At 38.0% G+C, this 18,698-nt stretch overlaps 2 protein-coding genes and 1 long non-coding RNA gene across 4 annotated transcripts; 2 read left to right on the forward strand and 1 right to left on the reverse strand.

Annotated features, from left to right (window-relative positions):
* Positions 1-441: 441 nt before the first annotated feature.
* Positions 442-4,548, forward strand: c24h1orf115 (chromosome 24 C1orf115 homolog). Its single transcript, XM_044344437.1, has 2 exons — positions 442-983; positions 3,691-4,548. The coding sequence occupies exons 1-2, from the start codon at positions 771-773 to the stop codon at positions 3,829-3,831; spliced, it is 354 nt and encodes a 117-aa protein (XP_044200372.1). The 5' UTR covers positions 442-770; the 3' UTR covers positions 3,832-4,548.
* Positions 4,549-5,189: 641 nt separating this feature from the next.
* Positions 5,190-6,047, reverse strand: LOC122976133. The gene is made up of 3 exons (XR_006400810.1): positions 5,956-6,047; positions 5,665-5,759; positions 5,190-5,225 (listed from the first exon to the last, which is right to left on the reverse strand). It is a non-coding gene; the product is annotated as an uncharacterized LOC122976133 (long non-coding RNA).
* LOC122976081 (organic cation transporter-like protein) lies at positions 5,770-17,786 on the forward strand. Of its 2 annotated transcripts, XM_044344372.1 has the most exons (10): positions 5,774-6,255; positions 7,523-7,620; positions 7,718-7,872; positions 8,802-8,970; positions 9,057-9,159; positions 9,355-9,497; positions 11,504-11,715; positions 12,915-13,023; positions 13,397-13,648; positions 16,992-17,786. In XM_044344372.1, exons 1-10 carry the CDS (start codon positions 6,010-6,012, stop codon positions 17,083-17,085), a joined length of 1,581 nt encoding a protein of 526 aa, XP_044200307.1. In that variant the 5' UTR covers positions 5,774-6,009; the 3' UTR covers positions 17,086-17,786. The 2 variants fall into 2 exon arrangements, with proteins under 2 accessions (XP_044200308.1, XP_044200307.1); XM_044344373.1 differs by lacking the exon at positions 16,992-17,786 and having other exon boundaries at positions 5,770-6,255; positions 13,332-13,420.
* The last annotated feature ends 912 nt before the right edge of the window (positions 17,787-18,698 follow it).

Below are 18,698 nucleotides of genomic sequence, written 5' to 3' on the forward strand. Positions count from 1 at the left end.
GAAATATTGGATCATTTGAACATTTATTGAAATGAAAGCATGTGAGAAGTTTAGAGGGAAAAATCACTATTTGGTGGAGCTGTTAACAACTCATAGACATGTGAAATGTGACCCCGACTACACACTGCTTTTTGTAAGACGTCAAAAGACAAAAAGGTTGGAAACCACTGGTTTCATCTTTAACAATGTGTTGTATTTTAAAAGCTTGTTATATTATCCATTGTGTCAAATCTTCATCTGAAAAGTAACTAAAGCTGTCAAATAAATGTAGTGGAGTAGAAAGTACAATATTTCCCTCTGAAATGTAGTGGAGTGAGTTTGTACTGTTGCTTTAAAACACATAAACCATAAATTCATATTTATAAAGTTAATTAAGTCAGTACGTGTCTCACTCCCTCATCAGCATGACCACCTTTTCTAGATGTTTTTCTAGTTTTTTATGTTGACTCAGTGTGAAGTTTCTGTGTTTATTCTGTAAAACAAACAGCAGAGAATCAAACTGCAGGAAAAAAACACAAGCTGCTGCACAAACTTTGAGGTTTAGGTGAGTACAACTTTGGGGTAAAACTTCAACAAGGAAACAAAAAACAAATCCACATTCTTCTTCTAATCCTGCCTTTAGTGTGTTTTATGTCAAAGCTCACAGTTTCCTGTGTCTGAAAGGAGCTTCAGGCGACTAATAAAGTTTGACTCCTCCTCACTCCAAAGGTCCTCCTGCCTGAAAACAAGGAGGTCAGAAACCCACAGCGGCAGACGGAGAGAAGCGAGGGATGGGAGCGCAGGAGGGGGAGGACGCCGCTCAGCCAGCGGGGAAAACACGACAGAAAACCTCCAAAGAAGTTTATTTTTCCGTCCTGCCGGATAAATACGAACCCCTGATCGAAGAGGTGGAGGAGGAGAGAGAGGAGACGCCGGAGGAGAGGAAGAAGAGGAAGGAGGAGAAAAAGAGGAAGAAGAAGAAGAAGTACAAGAAGTATAGGAAGGTAAGAAGAAATGACCTTTGACCTGAAGAGCTGGATTCCCTTTATAGGGTCACATTAAATATCTGAGACGTGCTTGTTGTGTTGTGTGTTTGAATTACGTTACTGCAACGTTGTGGTTGCGTTCATGTTAACTCATGATGACATATGATTCATAAATCAATAAATCAATAAAAATAAAAGGAAAATAAATCAATAAAAGTTCATAGAATAATAAAAACAAGATATATAATGAAATAATTAAAAAAAAAATCATAAATATAGATTTAAAAATATATAGTGGTTGAAATAAGATATAAATAAATTCATTTATTAATCAATAGATACAAATATAAACATAAACATAAACAGCAATACATGAAGTGCAAAAAATGACTAAATAATTATATATGGACAGAATAAATGAATAAAAACAATAAATAAATAAATATATATAATGTAAAAAAATAAATACGTTTCTATACTAAAAATTAAAAATATTTAATTCAACTACGGTGTTTCTTATTTCAGCCGTAATAAATACAATCAAAATGACAAGAAAACTTTAAAATATGGAGACAAAAAACAGCAAATATCTGAAGTGTGAGTACGTTCAAATAAATATAATATAATATAATATAATATAATATAATATAATATAATATAATATAATATAATATAATATAATATAATATAATATAATATAATGTATAAAAGCTATAGCAGCCAGCAGCAAAATATAAAGAGAAACAAATTTAACAAAGTTTGAATTCAACCTGCAGAACTTTACATATAAATGAACGTCTGTTACACATGAAGCTGATGAAGCTGATCATCACCAGGAACATCTCTGTGTGCAGAGTTTATAAGTCTCATGTTGGGCAGGACTTTCCCTCTCTGGAGCATCCAGACACTTCCACCAGCCGAGCTCATCTCCGGTTAGCTCTCTGCTAACTCGAATGGGGATAAAATAATTTAATCGTGTGGCTCCTCTAGATTTTCCAAATGTTATCGGACTGAATCGTGTGACGCTCAAAACAATTAATCCACCGTTTCACAGCTGCAACAGCAGCGGTGGAGCCTGTGATAGAAGAACATTTCGACTGTTGTTTTTTGTAATTACTCTCACTGCCAGAAGACAAAAGTGGTGCACTGCAGCTTTAACATCCTGTCACCATTATAACGTCGCTGTCAGCTCAACCTCTCTGCTGTTAAAGGTCTAATATACGACATTCAGCCCCACTAGATGTTGCACCAGCGTCTCAGACCAAAACAAATGTATCGTTTACTTAATAAAGTTGGATAAAAAAAGAAAGCGTCACCTGAACAAACTCAGATCAAACTGTCAAACTATGCAGAGCTGATCAAATACGGATCAAGATTCTCGCCTCAAATGTCTTCAGAAACATATTTTAGTGAACTGTTTAGCTGTAATATGAGAAAGTTTGGAAACGCACCTGCACTAACATGCACGCTCATGTGCACTAACATGCACGCTCATGTGCACTAACATGCCCACGCGGCTGGACCAGCTATCAAAACAAAGAACAGAGAAGCTCAGATAACAACAGACTCAGAGGGAGAGACTTCACTCGTTACTCCACCATGTCCTTACATAGTAAACAGTTGTTTGCTGACATCTAGTGAATTGTTATATTGCACCTTTAAACATTGACTCAACAGTGTGAGTTTGACCTTTGACCCCAACACATTGGAGCAGAGGTGACTTTATCAGCATGATATGATAAACACAGATAAAAGAAAAGAGCAAAGAGGAAGCTGAAACACAATGAAAACAAACAGCTCCAATTTTAACAAGGCACGAGTTAGAACTGTTTGATCTGAAGCTTTAGCAGTCAGAGTTGGAGGTATTTTGTTCATTTTTGGTTTCAAATATGCCTGAAGAGACATGAAAGTTTTCTATAATCGCCGTTCAGTGTATTTATATTCAGTAATTATCTCTCTATGAGGTAGTTTTTACTGGTTGTGGTGGAGTTTCCCTACTTAGCACAAGGAATTCTATCTGATTAACTTTATTTGATTGTTTACCTAACAGAGACAATGCAGACTATATGTTTTGTACCACATATAGCATCAGTAGTACCTGGTTAGAGGCAAAAATGAGGCTTTTCCTGCTGCAGTGTGTTTGATCGTCATTAAAACAATTAAAACAATGTTAGTTTATCTGGCTGCTCCGGAAACTGAAGCTCCAGCTGCTCAATGAACGTTTGCTGTCGTAATAATGGTAACCACGGTGTGTCGCCAAATCAGACAGGACTGAAATCTTTCAGGATTACAAATGAAAGCGTTGTATAGGCATTAAAGGTAAAGGTAAAGGTTCCAGGGGAAGAGTGTTTAGTTAGTTAAAGAGAGTATTTCCACTCTGGTTATTAATTTATGTGCAAACTGAAAATATGAATAAAAACAGTCTGTCTTTGTGACTTTAAAGGTATAAGAACAGGTTTCAAAGCAAACTATGTCAGCATAAAGCAGACCTTCCTCCAAAGGGGCCGAGAACCGAGAATGATAACTATAACTATAAATATATTGTTTTAAAAATCGTTCTGACTCAAGTGGACGGCAGAGTCCACAACTACAACACTGACAGTGGTGAACGATATTGTTGGGATCACGTTCAGAGTGATTCGATGAACGATAGAAACACTGACAGTCAATCAAAATCCATCCTCTAAACAACACGCCATGACGTTTATTGTCTTCTGTTGTGCAGAACGTCAGGAAGGCGTTGTGCTTCAGCTGGCGCTGCCTGATGGCCGGGTTACAGAGCATGGCGTCCACTTACTCCACTCCCCTGTCCGCCATGGCTACCGTGGTGACGGAAACTCAACGATCAACTGGCACCAAAGCATGATGGGACTGAGGACTCGAGGACCCTGAGCACAGACGCCTTAAAAGACCCCGAACCACTAAATGTTTGTTTCAGTAGCTCGTTGTGTTTGAAACATTTTAACAGGAGTTTAATTGGACTTTGCTGTTATTTATAAGAATAAAGGAATTTGTTAATTAAAAAATCTAAATAACGATGATAAAAGAATAATTAGAATTGTGTGAATATTGATGCATCGATTGGTGGCGGTTCAGCGTTTGAGGCTACAATGAACAGTTTTCATTATCGCTTAATCTATTTTCTCAATTGATTATTTATTTGGTATAAAACGTGAGAACATAGTTAAAACATTTTTATATTGTCCAGCCCCCCAAATATTCAGCTTATTATCACCAAACAAAACAGCAAATTCACACATTGTTCATCTGAAAAACGTCTTAAAAGATTAATTGATGAAAATTATTGCAGATTAATATCCTGTGGATGAACTAATTGATTCGGTGTATTTAGCAATGTCATTTTTTTGTGTGTGTCTGAAATGTGTATTTTATATTTGTTTGTAACAAACTTATGTAACACCACATACAGTATAATGTGTACTATTAACTTAAAATCCTGCTATTAACTTAAATAACTTTACTTCACTGCTTCAGAAGAATGCAGCTTATTCTTATTTTAATGTGAAAACTACAAATAACATTTACTGGATTTTATCAAATAAATTCTTTTTCAAACTAGAAACTGGCTGCTTTGTGTTGATATGTGTTTATATGTGTTTTGTTTAAGAGAAACACTTTTCGTCCTTCGCTTCCTGAGTGGAAGTGAAGAAAAGGGCAGACATGTTGTTTTTAGCGCGAATGCAGCAGCGATGGAAGAAGTAATCACATAATTTACTTAAGTAAAAGTAGCAGTAACACACTATAAAAATACTACATTACAAATAAAAGTCCTGCATTCTGAAATTTACTTTAAGTACAGAAGTATTAGCAACAAAATGTACTTAAAATATTAAAAGTAAGAGTACTCCACACATGTAAGACATGTAAAAATAGTCTACTTGGAACAATAATATGCATCTGATATGTTTTTCCACAAAAAAATCATTAAAATCTCCTCCTTCTCCCGCATTAAAACATCCAGAATCTCTAAATATTAAAATATATCTCATTTCAGAAGTTTACCTCCTGGACACCAGATGTCTCCTCATTCTCAGTGTTTGTGCTCTGAGGGCTTCAGGTTTCCACATCACACTTGTGTAAGTTGAATATTGAACCACGACTGACATCAGACTAGTTGTGATGTCACAAATCCTGCTCATAGGCCCTTAAAATGAGATTTTCATTGAGCTCAGAGAAACTTTCCACTTCCAGCAGATGAATGTGAAAACAAACTCTGCACAGAGAAGCTCAAATGTTCATCTGAAGGAACAAAAAGAACATATTTTTGAGTTTAAGGGGATTTTAATCTATAATAATATATTATCATGCACATGTGTAACACAAACTCAGATATTTTACTTCAGTAATACTTACTAAAGTAAGTATTAGCATCAATAAAGTACCAAAACTAAAGGTACTCACTATGTAATAGTAAATATTTCTGGATAATGATTATTGATGCATTAATGTTGCAGCTGGTGAAGGAGGGGTTCATTTTAACTACTTTATATACAGTTAGGAAGCTAAATCTAAAATAATACATCACAATGTATTTGCTGATTATACTGTATTTGATTATATTTTGTAGTAACTAACTTAGTAAGTAACTTTTGTAGTAACTAACTAAAGTAAGTAGTCACTAAAGCTGTGAAATAAATATAGTACAAAGTAAGTAACAAAAACAGAAATACTCAAGTACCTCAAAACTTGACCGGAGTCAAGGTGTAATATCTTTGTAGACCGCAGGATGGCGCTGTATTACCACACGGAGAATCCCAAACTATCCTTCAGGACCTTATAAGGAAAAGAAGGCGGAGAGAAAAGTTGTGGATGAAAGTTCATTTTAAATCTGAAGCCTCTGCTATTGTCTGGCTGCCTGTTGACAGGTCAACGTTATCCTGGAGTCAGCAGCAGCTGTTCAGCCACAGTCTCAGAGCTCACAGGAGGACAGCAGCGCGATGGGCAGCTCCTGAAAGTCCGCCATTTTCACCTTGAAGCCGGATAAACTTCATTCTTCTGTCACAGCTGGAGGAAGTTAACGGTGATGTCTCCGCTGCAGCTCTCCGTCTACTGGCGCCTCTCTCTCGTCTTCATCTTCACCTCCTTCCTCTTCTTCCTCGACATTTTCACAGCCGCCATCGCCGCGGCCAACTGTCGCCATGGCAACGGCACCAGCGGCTCAGACACACTCCGTGGAACGTTGCCACCGAACGCGCAGAGCAACCAATCACGGACCGGGGACGTTTCAGAGAGCGAAGCCGATTGGAGGACGGAGAGCGGGAACCGAGACGTGAGTGACGATCACTTCTAACGGTTTCTCTGTGACATTCCCTTAATATTTCAACTATTTTCTTCATTTATCTATGTAGAGAATATACAATAAATATAGTTTGTCTCTTTTTGTGTATTAGATACTTTTAAAAAGAGAAATAAATACCTATATTTGGCGTTAAAAAACACATTACTCAACAGATACACGATACATTAACATAAAGTGTTAATGTGCAACCCTATGCTGTTAATGCTAACTGTATTTTAACAGTTTCTGTGAAAAGTTAATGGAAAACATCAACATTTTGTGAGATGCTCTCCTTACTCAATGTCATGGCTTTATCTCTGTGCATGTTTAGTCTAGCTTAGCACAAAGACTGATAAAACTATTGGAAACTGCTAGCCTAGCTAACCTAGCTCCATCACAGGTGAAACAGTTCCAAAGCTGTCTGATTTTCATGTTTGGTACTTACATGTTAGTTAACAAGCTATGTCACTATGGAGTTGGCTGGGTTTTGTTGACTGAAGTACTTAAACAATTAGTTGAAAGAAAGTCAGCAACACTTTTGAAAATCAATTAATCATTTCAGCTATTAAGTTTAAATGCCAAATATTTGCAGATTTTAGCTTCTCATATGAGGAATTGCTGCTTTTTCTGTTTTATAGCATTGTAAAGTGATTATCTTTGGGTTCTGGGCTGTTAGTTTTATGTTAAGATAAATTTTAAGACAGTACTGTGGACTGCAGTGTGAATTTTTCACTGTTTTTGCACATTTAATTGACTAGAAAATGAATCAATTAACACCAATGGTAGAGTTAGGATGTTTGAGATGTGTGTAGTCCTTGTGCTCGGTGGGTGGTGGTCAACAAATAGCTTTAATTCTTAAAACTACATTTTTATCTTTATTTTTTTTTGTGTATTTCTCCAACTTTTAAGCAAGACTTTTTTTGGCAATTCAATTAATTGCAAAAATTTTCTAAATTTGCACCAATAAATTCCAGTATCAAGGCATGTACTCTATTATTGACCCATGTAAAAAAAAACATCTGGTTTTAAGACCTTTATTATTTTAGTTTATTGTACTGTTCCATATCCCCAATAAAGTTGTGTTTAAACAAATTACAGCAAACTAACTTACACACAGAAAACTTGGGGTCAGGTAGTGTTTTTGGTCTCTGGGCATGAAAGGAAGCTGCCATGTACAGCAGATAGAAATGCTTTCCTTGGGGAGACAGTTTGTCATTTGTAATTTATTTGTGTTTATGTTTATGTATGTGTGTGTCAGTCAGTGTGTGGTTGGACAGACTGGTTGCCCTATGGTCAGACTCTCTTCATGGTCGGTCTGCTGCTGGGATCTCTGGTGGGAGGAGCGCTGTCTGACCGGTACAACACACACTATTCTGTAACTTATGATTCTTTAATGTGTCACTGCACTGTGTTTGCAGTAGTGATGTGTGTGTGTGTGTGTGTGTGCTTACAGATATGGGAAGCGTCCGGTGCTGTTGGTGTGTGTGTTCGTGCACGCTGTGTGTGGCGTCGTGCCCGCCGTTCTCTCTCAGCCATTCCTCTTCCTCGCCATTCGCTGCCTGACGGGCGTCTGCTGCTGCTGCATCAACATCTGCTCCTTCAGTTTGGGTAACAAAACACTCAAACACGACACAACAGACTGAAAACTTACGCAGAAAATCTAAAAAAAGACGTTCCTTCTTCTATGAGACAAATGGTCCCATTTTACTGTAAAGTCTTTGCTGAAAGGCCTCTGTGGTTGACTGCTGTCCAGTGAGTTTTATCGGACCACAGTGGGACACTTGCACACTCGGCTGATAAAGAGCACGTGTCCCAGATAAAGTCATGCTGACCAGGCTGAGTGCTAATGAAGCAGGACAACCTCCTGCAGCTTCCTGACCTCTGACCCCTGCCGAGTTCTGGTTTGAGGACTAAAAAGTTGCAGGTTCAGTACAGGAAAGAGTTTTGCTACTCTGAGAGCTTCCTCAGTGGTGGAGCTTGTCCTGATGTCTTTAGAGAAAAAGTCATGAGGTCATTAAAATTTAATACTTTACTGAGCCAAAAAAAATACTGTTCTTGTCTGTACTTGTGAAACATCATCAATGTGAGCTAATTAATACCAAAAGAGTGCATAATTCCTGGAACTACAACTGTTCCTGCTTTTTATATTCTGTCCAAGATGGTTTAAGAGCTGACTTGTATGGAATTGGGGTTGACAGGTTTTCCTGTATGCACAAAAAAAAAGTCTGTCACTAACAGTGTATTTGTGTGCTGCTAATTGAGATCTGAATCCAGAGTGTCATCTCCTCTGGTATTGTATAAAGTTGTATTGTATCGTATAGATATGTTTGAGTTCATGAAGAAACAACTGACAAGTTTATTTTTTATAAACTCACTACTTATCTTCTTTAGTAACTACATCTAAGGGATCCTTAGCAAAAATGATTCTGTGAAGTGTTCATTTCAAAGATAATTATCAGTCAATATGCAGTAACTTGGTTAATCTGACCCTTTAAGACTCTAACCTACAGGCTGAAATGTGTTGATGTGTGTTGCAGCAGTGGAGTGGACTGCCCCCGCTGCCCGGCTCTGGCCACCGGCCTTCCTGCCGTTCTGTTTCAGTTTGGGGACGATGGGTGGAGCTCCGCTGGCCTGGCTCAGCCCCACCTGGAGGCAGCTGCACCTGTCTCTGGCTCTGCCGCAACTCATCTGTCTGCCGCTCTACCTGTCGGTTTCACACACCTGTCCATACGACTCATTTGAAAGGTTTTTGAAATGTATTAACAACTCATCATTTGTGTCTCTCTTTCAAGTTCGATTCCAGAGTCTCCTCGCTGGTTGTTGTTAAGGAGGAGGACGGATGTTCTGGACCGTTACCGTAGCAACAGCCCTGCAGATGAACAGTGCCTGAATCTGGTAAACACACACACACACTTATCGTCATCAAATCCTAACAATGAATTGATCTACCAACAACTATTGTCTAAATGTGGATTCATCCGCCGCTTAAAATAGTCCCCAGCAAATGAACTATTTCCTTCTTGTTTGTTTCTGTTTGTTTCTTTGTGTGTGTGTGTGTGTGTGTGTGTGTGTGTGTGTGTGTGTGTGCAGCTGTTGGACTCGGCCTGGTCTGACTTGCAGAAAGCCACCGAGGCCCAGAAAGAAGAGCCTCCTGGAGGCCAAGCCCCGTGTGACATCATCCACCTCAGACACCCGACCGTCCTGCTGCGGCTGTCAATTATGAGTTACCTGAGGTAATAAACACACACACCTGACACCTGGGTTTTATAACATAAACACTACAAAACACAACATAAATAAATAAGAAATAAACTAGTGTTAAGAATTCTATGAGACTGTTAGGGCCACCCAGTGTCATATGAGGTAAACGTTAAACGTTTCAAGAATAGAATTATAATAATATTTTGAGAATAAAGCTGTAATAGTTTCAGAATTAAGGCATAATATTTTGACAATGAAATATTTAGAGAATAAAATTTTAATATTTCCGGGGCTAAGTTGTAATAATTTGTGAATTCATTCATAATATTTATGAATAAATTGTAATATTTGTAACTTGAGTTACGAGTCATACTATCGCAAACCTTTTTCATAATATTGTGACTTTATTGTCGTTATATAACTATTCCTCACAATATTATGACTCAGTCTTGAAATTATGACATTTTTCTTAAAATATTTCAGCTTTATTTTAATCTTAGCAGTTGCCCTGATACTCAAACACTATCATATGTGTATGTAAAGTCACTAAAAATGAACTAAAACTAGAAGAAGTTAAAAGAGAAATAAAACAAGGCTTGTAAAACTAGTGTAAGTGTTTGGACACTTTTACAGGGTCAGAGGGTCAAACGTGACAGTCTTATACAACACACACCTTTGACCCTCTTGTAGGTTGTTTTGTAACAATCAAAACACTGGACATGCACGCCATGTAATGACAGACATCATCTAATCCATGTCCCCGCATGTCACCGATTGGTCCAGCTTCTTATGACACACTGTATAATAGAAGAAGAAAATATAAAAATAGAACATATTTATATAGATAAATAAATCTTTAAAAAAAGAAAACAAAAGATTTCACATTCACACATATTTACATACATTTATGCATAATGACACAATAAAATATAGTGTGGGGGGACCCTGATTGGTTGACATCATACACTGAAAATAACTGAATCTGGGGCTGAACTGAATCCACGCAATTGCTGCTTCCTTATGTGATTAATTTACCACCTGAAAGCAGGCAAAATGTACACGGATCATTGTGCTACTGTGGTGATGAGTGTAAAGTGAAAGCAGTTGCTAAATGACCACTGAAAGATACTTTTTTAAACTTTTAGAAACCTTTAGCCTAGCTGCTAGCCACTAGCACCTGGCTCCCTGTTACAGTGTATGGTGCATGCTCACTATCACAGGGCTGCAGCCCCACCTGGTGGAAAAGTCACGCCATGCCACTGCTTTTAAATGTAATGATCTTTTGAAAACATCTTCTTTAAACTAAAATATCTTAAACCAAAATTTATTTAGAGACTACATGAATAAAAAACATATAAATAATTTGCTTTAAAGTCACCACAGGTTTCTCTTAACACTGTGAGTTTAATTGGAGAGGGAGGTTGCGCTTCAACAATGGGATTTTCAGTGGAGTGCTTAACCCAACATATCACGTTTCTTTAATACTGTGTGACTCTGTGAAGAAATACTGTACATATTCACTCACCTCTGTGCAGTATACCCAGACATGTCCAGTTAAACATTATTGGGAAAATCTAAACTTCCTTCATACAGAGTTTAACCTCTAAGAGACCATTTCTTTCTTTACTTTCCACCTATATCTTTATACTCACTTAAATTTTAAACAGTTTATATTTCCAAAACCCCCCAGAACTGCTGCATGTTCATGATTGTAAAGAAAAACCTCTGGAGTTTCATTTTGTATGTATATTCTTCTCATTCCTGGTCCTGTCACAGTCAGGTTTTATAGGGTTTAAACACAGAACGTCAACTTCAGAGAGCAGTACTGAGCAAAGTTATTATGTAAGAGTGCTCTAAGAGGTTAAACCCTCACCACAGTCACTGTCCAGCCAAGAATGCACAGAATAGCACTTTATTTTCAGGTCCCATTATTTCCCAAAAATGTCCCAGAAAGGAGCTGATATGTACCTATAAATTCTTTGGTACTGATTATTGATAAAATGCAGAGTAAACCCATGTTTGTGTTGTGATCCTGCAGCGTTGCGTCAGCGCTGACGTACTTTGGCATCTGTATGAACATCGGCTCATTTGGCGTTGGCGTCTACTCTGCCCAGTTCTTTTCCGGCCTATCAGAAACTCCCTGCCTGCTCGTCCCGTTGGCTCGCCTGGGACGGCGACCAATCAGCATGCTCGCTCTGTTCCTGAGTGGAGCGGCATGCTTCCTGTCATTACTACTGTCCAGATATCACGGTGAGAAGAAATCAATGCTGTTATCAAAATCACTAACTGCTCAGTTTTCAAGTGTGTTAAAGTCAGCTGTAGTTGTTGCTATATTTTCTACCTTTAAAATCAATCTCAGTTTGCCCGGCCCACTCCTATTTAAGTTGTATGTTATTAATGATGCATGTCCTGACACTAACATCTAACTGTATGCGGATGACACACTAATTTACCTGCATGGTAGCAAATTTTAGATTCATTCAGAACTACATTTGAACAGAGGCACACATTCAAACACTGGTTCTGTCAGTTTTTACATGCAGTTTAAAAGAATACCTCACAGATTTAGCATCATTTCACTCGTATAGCATTGTTGGACTCATGATAGACAGTTTAAAGAAAACGATGAAAATCAATGCAATCTTTTTTATTTCACACATTCTTCTTCCTTGTCAAAACCTACATTACCCACAATGCAGCTTTTTACTTGTCACAGGCTAGCACCATTACTCTGAAACATCTTTTGCACAAACACTTAAAAATTGTGAAAACTTTATTAAATATGTTGATGTCTGTGATGTGCTGTGTTAAAGCTGCACAGTAGTGGATCTATATCTCAGCACATATTAGAGAACTGAACCCATACTGTTTATTTAGAGGTAATGTTGACCTTGTTAGCAAACAGTTGCTTATTTCCACATCCAGCAGTTATGGAGCAACATTATCATACATTTGGAGTCGTGTTTCTGTCCACCTGGTGAATGTAAGTCCAATATTCACTCTCTTTTAGCTCTGCTCCACTATGTTCACCAGCTAATCTACAGCTAACTGTGTCTGTCTGCCGTTTGGTGCTGAGCAGGTAGTGTACAGTGGCTTTTTAGAGCTTTTACTTTGAAAACAGCTGCATGCTGCGGCCCAAAACGACGCTATGAGAGCGCTGAGAGTGAACCAAAACAGTAAAGTTGCAGCCGAACAGCTAAACAATGAACTTGCTATCTTGCTCTGTGCCTGCTTGCATGCCTTTCATTTGTCAGTGCTGTCTGGTTTAAGAAATATTTCTATTAACATTAATATTCTCTGTTTTATTTTTATTTGCATGCGGTGTATTGTGTTGTATGTTTTAATTAGTTCTCATTGACTCAATTTCCTCCATCTGGACAAAAGAATCCTGACTGACATAGTATTGATTGGTGATCAGGTATTGATAGGTTTATGTGTTTTATGTGCAGGTGAGCCGGTGCTGGTAATGAGTCTGGCTCTGCTGGGAAAACTCTGCATCCTGGCTGCCATCTTCATCTCTACACTGTACAGCATCGAGCTGTTCCCCACAGTGGTCAGGTACTCACACTCACAGATTAAATATGATGTAAACAGTGTCATAATTATATATGATATAGTTGCAATATAGATCATCATACATCCTTTCTTTTTTGTGTCTATTTGTAAAGAAATTAGGAGAGATGTTTTCAAATTTAAACCAGATCGGATCTTTTACCTTGCTTGTTTACCTCAAATGTACTTGTTCTTGTTTTCTTTTATTACTAGTTTTTATTCTCAGTTATTTTTTATGTTTTATGTTTTATGTTCTTTGCGATATTCTTTATATTTATAGATTTGTTTAATTGTCTGTTAATTTCCATGTCTAGAAAACACGACGGTGCATCTGACGGGGCTTATCCTCAAATTTAAAGTGTTAAATATTATACTCCAGACAGCGGTGCGTGTCTCTGGTCAGCTTGTGTTTCCGGATCGGCTGTCTGGTCAACACCTTGGTCCAATCCAATCCCAATGGATCGATCTCATTGGCTGCCATGGTTGTGTACAGCAGCGGACCAATCATAGGCTGTGGCTTGTGTCTGCTGCTGCCAGAGACCAGTGGCGTCCCGCTTCCTGATTCGGTGGAGGACTGTGACAGGCAGCCTCTGCCCCACCCACCCAGTATTGGCACCCTTTGGAGGACACGGTGAGAAAAACATTAACACTTTGTTTAGGTTACAGTATATTTTATTGTAATCAGAGGATGTGATGTATCACATCTGCTTGACGCCATTAGTCCGACGCCATAAGTCCAGCACCATCAGGTGGGGCGCTAGCCACACTTTCATCTAAAAATGTAGATACTTTACAGTAAAGCAAAGCATAGAGAACATGGTGAAATTTGGTTAAATAATGAGGCAGGAGAAGAATATTACTAAATATTATAAATGTTACTATAACTATTTTATATTTTAGGTCATATTTAAATATGTCTTTTTATCATGTCTTTTGTTTATTTTACATGTTGGGTGCCATACATATAAAAAATTCAAACTTCATTGGGAAGAATAGCTCAACAGGATGAGCTGCTGCCTACATGGTGGCGTCATGACACACTAAATGTTGGTTCAAGTCCTTGTTTGTGCACTGCTCAAATTCTTTACTGTTGATCTTCTCAGAAGAAACAGAAATAGGAGAACGAGCACATGTGTTCATAGGGAGATATAGCTCAGGAGGATGAGCGCTTGCTACTACTGGGGCAAAAGATTGTTGGTTTGAGTCCTTGTTTGGGCACTGCTCTAATTCTTTACTGTTGATCTTCTTCTCAGAAGAAACAGAAATAGGAGAACAAGCACTAAGGTACTTGCAGGTAGGTATAGCTCATTAGGATACGCACTCAGTGTTTGTTCAGCTCCTCTATAAGGAGGAATCATAACATACTTGGTGTTGGTTCGAATCCTTGTTCAGATGCTGTTCTCATTCTTTACTGTTGATCTTCTTCTGATGGAAACAGAAATAGGAGAACGAGCACACAGCTGTTCATAGGAAGGTATAGCTCAGTAAGATCAGTTCTTGCAATTGTAGTATTGGAGGATCAGTGGTTCGATTCCTGATTGAGGGCAAATGTTATTGTCAAAACTAAAGTAAACTCTTTAAAAAGACAGCAGAGCACATCTGCTACCCCCTGTAGGCTGCTCTGAGTTAGTGTCTCAATTAAAACAATTCAAATCTGACAATCAATCAATTAACAACATACAATTACGTGACACACACACACACACGTAAGTTTCCAAATGCACTGTAGTATGAACCCCCCCCCCCCCCTCAAAAAAAACCTCAACTGCCTCCCTATATAGGTGATGGGGTAGTGACCCCAACCCCCCACAGAATCAAAACTCAAATGAAAGAAAGTGAAAAAACAGAAATCTGACAATCACACCCATATGAGGTATGTGAAATATACATAAAACATTTGAGTTTCTAAACAGTATCATTAAAGCGGCTACCTACTGTCATTATTATGTGCATCTAAGTAAGTAAGTAAGTAAGTAAGTAAACTAGTTTACTAGTAAGTAAAACTCTTCCAACATTTTTAAAAACATTCGTCTCAACTTGAGTAAAACATCAGCTGCTCATGGTTTCCCGTCCCATAACCCCCTGCTTCTACCTCTCCGAAGAGCCGGGGGAGGACACGGCCCCCCCCCGACCCCGCCTCTGCAGGATTGGACATTTGATGATCCAGGTCCTGACAACGGGCAGATTTGAACCAGACGCTGCATCGCTGACGCCTTACGGTCGCGAACAAACCCACCACGCCACCAAGTCCCCTTCACACTGAGAGCTTTTCTCCGGGCGCTTTTAAATCTTCACTTTGGATGTTGGACTTTAAAACTCAGCAAGGATCGAACCCACAACTTCAAAACTTCCAGAGCAGTCTTCTAACCTCCTGAGCCACCTGGCCTGCCACACTGATTGTAATTTCTTAGAGCTTTTCAGTCTTTACTTTTGGGTTTCTGACTTTAAAAGTAGTAAGCAGGGATTTAACCTACAACTTCCAAAGCAGTCTCCTAAGAGCTAGAGCCACAATGCCAGACATACTGATCAGGGTTTCTTAGAAGTTTTCATTCTTTTTTCAGGGTTACTGACTTTAAAATCAGTTGGCAAACTGAGGATTGAAACAACAGTCTCAAAGCTTCTAACCAGCCACTTAACTCTTTGAGCTATAGGAAGTTCTACTTGGTGGTTTTCTTGGTGGCCATCAAAAACAACACTCTCTTTTAGGTTTGAACCAACAAACTCAAAACTTCAGAGGACTAATCATAGAGATAGACCCTTATTCTTAAGAGCTTTTCAGTGTTTCCACTTTTTTTTGACTTTCAAAAATGAGAGTCCTTAAGGCTTGAACACACAACATTAAATCTTGAGTAGAGCTTTTCAATCTTTTCTTTGGGTTTTGGCCTTCAAAATAACTTCAGAGAACCTACCATACCTGTCATTGCTTGTTGGGAGCATTTCAGTCAGAACTTTTCAAGTTTTCAATGCAGGTGTTGGACTTCAAAATTCACTCTCAAGGATTAAAACCACAATCTCTAAAGTCTAAAGAATTTGTCTAACAACTGGAGGAAGACTCTTGAAGTGCTGATATTGAAGCTTTTCAGTATTTCCTGTGGGTGTCAACTTTCAAGCAAAGCCACAACCTTAAAGCCGCTTGGAGTTTCAGAGTGTCTTGTGAGGTTTTGTAGGCTTTTCTTTGAGTCTTCAAAATGCAAGGAGTGATTCAGGATCAAGTCCACAACCTCCAAACACTGCCCTAAACCCTTGAGCCATTGGGAAATAGACGCTTGTAGCATCCTGTCTCTTTTCTCTGGATGTCAGACTTCAAAATTCTTCCAGTGGCCTAAAGTTCAAACCCTGACGCTCTGAATGCCTAAGGGAGTCCATCACTTTGAGCCAATGGGACATGCAGTTTTTTGGTCTTTCCTCTAGTTATAAACCTACACTCAGCGCTCATTTGAATCAACATACTTTACATTGAAGAGCAGTAAGGTAGCTGGAGGAGAGCATTTCTCAGACCTTGTCTGACTTGTTTTCCACTGGGTGTTGGCCTTTAAAAAGTTTCAAAGGTTCAAGCCCACAACCACAAAACAGAAAAGTACCCTTTTTCCTCTTGCAGCCACTTGTGCTATAAGGGTTTCCTTTGGGTATTTACCCTCAATACATTGTTCTGCTATTTTGCAGTTACTTAAAGGTTTTGGCTTTCAAAACCTACTGACATGTTCAGGCTTGAATCCACAGATTCAAAACTGATCAAACTGTGCTGTGTTTTTTCTTTTTCTTTTTTTTTTTTGCCTGAGATTTTTAGTCATTGTTGGATGCGTTTCAAAACTCAAGTTTCAACATGCAACCTCAAAAAGTTACCATGTCACATATTCAGGAGTGACTAAAGTTTAAAAGCTTTCCAAGAGTGGAAATAAATGACATCACACACACATTAACAGCTGTAAAGTGAATGATTCTGTTGATTTATGTGTGTATGTGTGTGTTTTCAGGAAGCTGGTGAGCAGCCAAACCAGGAAAACAGAGATCCAGCCTGCAGAGAAAGATGACATTCACACACCAAACACACACACAGGACTGATATGAACACAGAACACAAAGTTCCTTCAGGTTCCTTTTTTTAGAGCTTGAAATTGAACCTGATTTAGAATGGATTCATATTACAGGGGGGAGGTGGGAGATGAAATATAGCGCTGAACAGCATTTTAACATTGGGGGAAATGAGAGGATATGTTCTGACTAAGCCAAAAGAGTCAAAAATCATATTCCTTTCAAATCTGAACACACAGACATGACACACATATTGATATCATTGAGTGTGACTTACACTTCCCAAGGATATCATTATTTCTGATGTCCATCGCCATTTGCAAAAAAAAGTGGTAATATTTTGAGAGCAAATTTGACTAAGTGTAAAAACAAGCCTGAAAGAGAACATTACATCAGCACATTTGATGAGCTTTTATGGGGTTTTACTCTCCAGATGGTTTTATTTTTTTCTGTCATCATATTGGTTAACAAACATGTTGGTGTTAACATGTTTCCATCTAAAAAAAAAACTCAGAGATCCACTTTAAAACACAAGGACATCACATCAAGGACATTATTACTGGGTTGGACGTGAAAAATGACCAAGCTGCAGGTTCAAGCTGTTCAAATCACTCCACCTCACCTACAGACAGTAATCCAGTCCCCATGAGGACTTTTTGTTTGCTTTGACTTTAATGATTTGTTTTGTTCTTGTATGTAGTTCTTAATTTTAATTAAAAGACCAAAAAACTGAGGGAGCACAACACCAATTTGAGTGTGATCAGCATGTGAGATTCATTTTTATCCCTCAGATTATGTTTTATGTTATTGGCGGTTGAAGGATGTCCATGACTTGAGAGGAGGTGTTTTAATGTCATGTTGAGTTTTTTTTTAGTCTTTTTTTTTTATCATCACTTTGTTTTGTTTTGTTGATCACTGTGAAAATAAACTGACCTGAAATGCAGTTTTTTCCTCTTGGTCATCATTGGTCAAAGTGAAGTGTGTGTTGTAGTAGTTATAAAGCTTTTTGTGACTCCAGTGTGAAATCTGATGAATTGCGTCAGGGGATGTCACATGTAAATGTTCAAGTGGATTATCTCAAAACTGTACTTGTGATTTGAGTTTTAGTTGCATCTCTGTCAGCTGTTTTGACTCTTCCAATGACATAAATGCATAAACATGCACTATAAATGGTTTCAGAGATATCAGACTTTATTCTTACAGTTGCAGCTCCCCCAGCAGGACAAACCAAGGACTTCAGCCTTTAAAACCACATTACTTTTTAAAAATGTATAATTTATTTATATATTTGTATATATTATATATATATATATAGGATGCTTTATATATATTTGGATTTTTTTTTTAATTGTTACCACTGTGTGGCAGGGGTTGTTGAGATTGTTTAATGAAAATTAATTTGCTCTTACATGTTTTTTTAATAGTAATTTTAAGTGTATGTTCACCTGAATTTAAAGACCAATTAAGAGATTTAATCAAAACTAAAACCCCCAAAACTCAAACTAGATATTTTCTAATTTTAAACACTTAAATCACATTTTAGTCACATTTATGTGTTCATTAAACATTTAGAAATCTGAAAGTCAATTAGAAAGCTGTAAAATGATTAAATCTCAGATGCATAAGATATTTTTTAAACATGGTTTTTA

This window comes from Thunnus albacares, chromosome 24 (genome assembly GCF_914725855.1).
Source record: "Thunnus albacares chromosome 24, fThuAlb1.1, whole genome shotgun sequence".
Taxonomy (NCBI): domain Eukaryota; kingdom Metazoa; phylum Chordata; class Actinopteri; order Scombriformes; family Scombridae; genus Thunnus; species Thunnus albacares.